We start from the raw sequence: 4,260 nt of genomic DNA, 5'->3' as shown, positions 1-4,260 counted from the left end.
GCAAAAAAGGGAACAAATAAGAACAGCTGCTCTAGCCCTTTAAACATTTGGAATCCTACTTCAAATGTGTGTAAACATATCTGTGTGCCAGTGCTCCCCTTCCCTTCAAGCTCACATAGCTCCTGGTCTCCGTGGATTTCTCTCATAGAGACCCAATCCATCCCACATACAGTTTTTACTCCAGACAAATTTAGGTTTATGTAGATGGCATTTGCTTTTGGAAAGGGTAGTACCCACACACCAGTGTTGATTAATTAGTATATTAATTAATGAAGGTGATACTGATTAGTGCCTACTAGTTCTCTAAACTAACATTTACAAAGCTATGCAGTTATTGTAGAGGAGGGATGTGTTATTTTAAAAAATAACCTAATAGTATGTTTATTTATCTAGATATTTTTACCATAAATCAGTTGTGGATTATCTTATTTTATTGAAGCTTTCTGTGCACTTACTTTCAAAGAGTTAAAGTTTCTTATTTAGAAGTACTCAACTTCCCTATAAACTTCCCATGATTTAGTAGTAGTGAATTAATGACACCATGATTTAACTTACAGTTTTAAAATGCTACTTGATTATAAATCCTTCCTGAAAGATCTCTGCATATATAAACCATGCTGTAATTAATAGCTAGAACAAATATTTTTAAATTTGCTCCTTAAAATACATCAATTTTGTTCTGCATCTCCGCTCAAAATATAGCTTCATGTCCCATTGAAACTTACACTTTTTCTGGAGAGTGGAACAGAAACCTATCCAAAAAGTTGACTCCAAATTACATTTTACAAAACTAAGCCATTTATTCACTCTAATATTCTGCACACAGTATATGCCAATACTATCAATATGTCTAGGCTCAGACTGCTTGTAACATTTTGCTGTAAGCCTGAATCTAGTACAAGTGAAAGGCTGCTTAAATTTTTTAAGGAGCAGTTTCCCTAGCTGCAAAGGCATTGAAGAGAGCTTGGAAGACACAATCTGTGCGATGCTGCTCTTTATTGTCACAGGTACAAAGTTCTGATGTGGCAATGCTGCACATTCAGGTCATTGAACATTTACGGATTGGGAAGGACTTTTCAGTTTCTGAAATGGTTTCAAAGGATTTTTGTCAGAATACACTCAATATAAGCAGTCTGATCTCAGTGGAGTCCTACTTTATTTTGGGTTAATAATGGTAAAGTCTTACCAACTGTTGATGGAGAAGCCATGGGGTTAATTTATATTCTGTTGGAAAAGCAAAGCAGTGCTCCCTCCCAACTCTGACAGATCTGCGAGTCTCTCCCATAGCTGATTTTCAGGTTGTCCCAGTCTGCAGCTTAGCGCTGACAACAGCTCACAGTTTATTTGCAGCTCTGAAGCCTGGTCCTATAGTGTTTCTCTTCTGACAGGAGATGAATAAAAGTGTCACTGTGGGAGACTTTTATCCGGCTGCTATAAAAAGGACCCTCTTTGCCTTCCCTTGAAAGATCCTCTAGTTCACTTCTGGAGCCTGTGGCTTTCCCCTCAGCAGAGTTTAGCTCCATCAGCTCCAGTTCATGTTTGGCAGCTGTTTCTAAAACTCTCTGTTTGTTGTAATACCTGACAAAATTGTTAATGATGGGATGGATGGGGAGGGCAATTGCTATCACTCCACAAAGAAAACTGATGGCAGCATTCAGTTTTCCTAGTGTTGTTTTAGGGTAAATGTCTCCATATCCAACTGTAGTCATGGTAATGATTGCCCACCAAAACGACTGAGGAATGCTTTTAAATAAAGTTTCGGGGTGACTTTGTTCCATGGTATAACCTAGGGCAGAAAAGACAAAGATTCCAACAGCTAAGTACATAAGGAGCAGCCCAAGCTCCTTAAAGCTGCGTTTCAGGGCATAGGTTAGGGTCTGGAGCCCTGAGGAGTGCCGTGCAAGCTTGAAAATCCTTGCGATCCTCATGATGCGCAGTGCCTGGACAGCCTGCTGGACATTGCTCAGCTCCATCAGCTTGGCTCCCAGGTGGGTCAAGGTCAGGCTGACGTAGAAAGGAAGTATTGCTAGCACATCAACAATGTTCATGAAAGAAAGGGCAAAGTGGAGCTTGTTGGGAGAGGAGATCAGCCTCAGCACGTACTCCATGGTGAACCAGCCTATGCAGGCTGTCTCGATGCTGTCCAGGGTCGGGTGCTCCATGCGGTTCCCCTCTGCGTCTACCACCTGCAAGTCTGGGATGGTCCCCACACACATCACAACAGAGGAGGTCAAAATAAACAGAAAGGACAGTACAGCAATCACTCTAGCTGGATAGGATGATTCTGGCTTCTCCAGAAATTTCCAGATGCATTTTTGGCATCTTTTCCAGCGACTTTCTGAGGCATCTACTCCCAAGTCATCCAGAATAAGTTGCACCCTTCGGGCTATTTCTTCCAGTTCCTCCTTTTTCTCAGTTAGGTGAGCTTTGCAGCAGTCATCCAAAAATTTCAGATCCACTTTCCAAAATTCCATTTCATTCTTGAAACATATGGGGCATATTCCTTTCTTCATGTGAATTTCCCCAAAGTAGTACACGTCAATAATGCATTTGAAAGCATCTGGATCTCTGTCAAAGTAAAACTCTCTCTTTCCAGGGTCATAGTCATCACAGAGGGAGAATATGCTATCATATCCTCCCGATAAACAATTGACCAGCTCTGCCAGCCGTGTTTCTGGGTATTGATTCAGGTTATCTCCGTAGAACACCTGCCTTACCCCACCGACATTGACTACAATCTCCACTTCTTCACTTTTTTCTGATCCATCAGTGTCCACATCTGGAAAACTAGAGTCATCTGCCATTTTAATTGTATTGGATTTTGTTTGATTTTTAGCCCGTTGTTTGGTTTCACAGCTTTGTGGTTTTAATCTCTCATGAAAGCAAAACAGCACCAAGCCAGCTCTGTTACAAATGTCACCAAACTGACCCGGAGTCGTGGTGGGAAAGGTTACTGATAGAAACCTGCAGTCAGGAAAGCCTGGTGAGGTATGCAACAAGCTGCAGGGAAAAGACAAGTCATCGGGCTGCTGTGCCTGCAAGCAGGATGTTAGAAAGCTCCAGCAGACTGGAAAGAGAAGAAACCATTTAATAAAACTCACCACTCTGTTCAGTGCTCGAGAGTCTTTTCAGGTCCCATTCTCTCTCTAAAAGTGATATCTATTCACGTCTTGGAAGTCACGGCAGAGAAATAAATCCTGAGCTCTGATTAACGCACCGTGCAGTGAGTGACAGTTCTCAGAGATAGAGGCTGAGCCCACAGGAACTGCTGCTGCTTTTCCCTTCGATTCCACAGATTTCCCTAGAAAGCTGCTTTTGAATTTTGTTTCTCTTTCCGTTTTCTGTTTACTTTAAGGTCTTCCAGAGTTCATCTGCTGACTCTCGCACATAGTCAGTCGGTGCAAACACGCAGAGGAGAAACTTGTGCTTGTTTTCCCTTCGCTGTTTCCCAGCACAATAGGGAGCCCAGGCTGCCAGGAGTCCTTTCCAAACTCTACCCTCTCCTGGTGAAACACAGCAAAGCACCAGCTGCACAGAAAGCGCATCTCAGCTATTTATACGCCTGCCAGTGGTACAGTGATGGGTTTTGATACTGCCAGGAACTTTGAGGAATTTTAAAAACTTTTTTTTTTAAATCACATCCAAAGCATGATTGTGTCATCCAGAACTGCACAAAGACAAACAAATATTTTCTCCTGGCAGAAATCAGAAGGCAAAATACTGTATTTTGGGAGCAAAAGTCTGGCTTTTATCTTGCTCCCAGTGGCACTGAAGCAACTCTAGATCATCTCTGTCCTGTGTCAGGACATTGAGTTAATGTAGATTTGTGTTGGTGTCTTTGAGAAAGAAGCAGAGACCATAAAGTTTCTGTTGCAGATGTGGAGGAAAACTTCCCCTGCACCCTGTGCATGTTTCCCAAAGCTCTGGATCCTCAGTTTTAGCCACATTTCCTTGACCTGTAGTCAATTGAGCCTGAAGAGGGTTTGAGTAATTGACATATATGATGATTTCTTGGTGACTGCTACTTACCAGAAGTAGTGCTTTGTACTACATCCAGCTCTTAAAAGGTAGAAGTAGAATAACAAGCATTTCCTTTTAACGTTGTTTTCTCCGAATTCCAGGATTTGATGAACATATTTTCCCCAGACCTATACATGCAGGAAACCTACCACTCTGCTCTTAAATTATTAAATCTGACTCTACAGTTCATTTTAGTGGGTCCAGGAAAACCCACCATTCATAAGTTAACTGTTTGTGGTC

At 41.9% G+C, this 4,260-nt stretch overlaps 1 protein-coding gene across 1 annotated transcript; it reads right to left on the bottom strand.

The window, feature by feature from the left end:
• Positions 1-979: 979 nt before the first annotated feature.
• Positions 980-3,507, bottom strand: KCNF1 (potassium voltage-gated channel modifier subfamily F member 1). Its single transcript, XM_085056858.1, has one exon. It carries the CDS (start codon positions 2,802-2,804, stop codon positions 1,341-1,343), a length of 1,464 nt encoding a protein of 487 aa, XP_084912984.1. The 5' UTR covers positions 2,805-3,507; the 3' UTR covers positions 980-1,340.
• Positions 3,508-4,260: the final 753 nt, after the last annotated feature.

The sequence above is a fragment of the Lichenostomus cassidix genome, chromosome 3 (genome assembly GCF_008360975.1).
Source record: "Lichenostomus cassidix isolate B80296 chromosome 3, HeHo_3.0, whole genome shotgun sequence".
NCBI classification, from domain to species: Eukaryota; Metazoa; Chordata; class Aves; order Passeriformes; family Meliphagidae; genus Lichenostomus; species Lichenostomus cassidix.
This window is presented reverse-complemented; position numbering and strand designations above follow the sequence as displayed.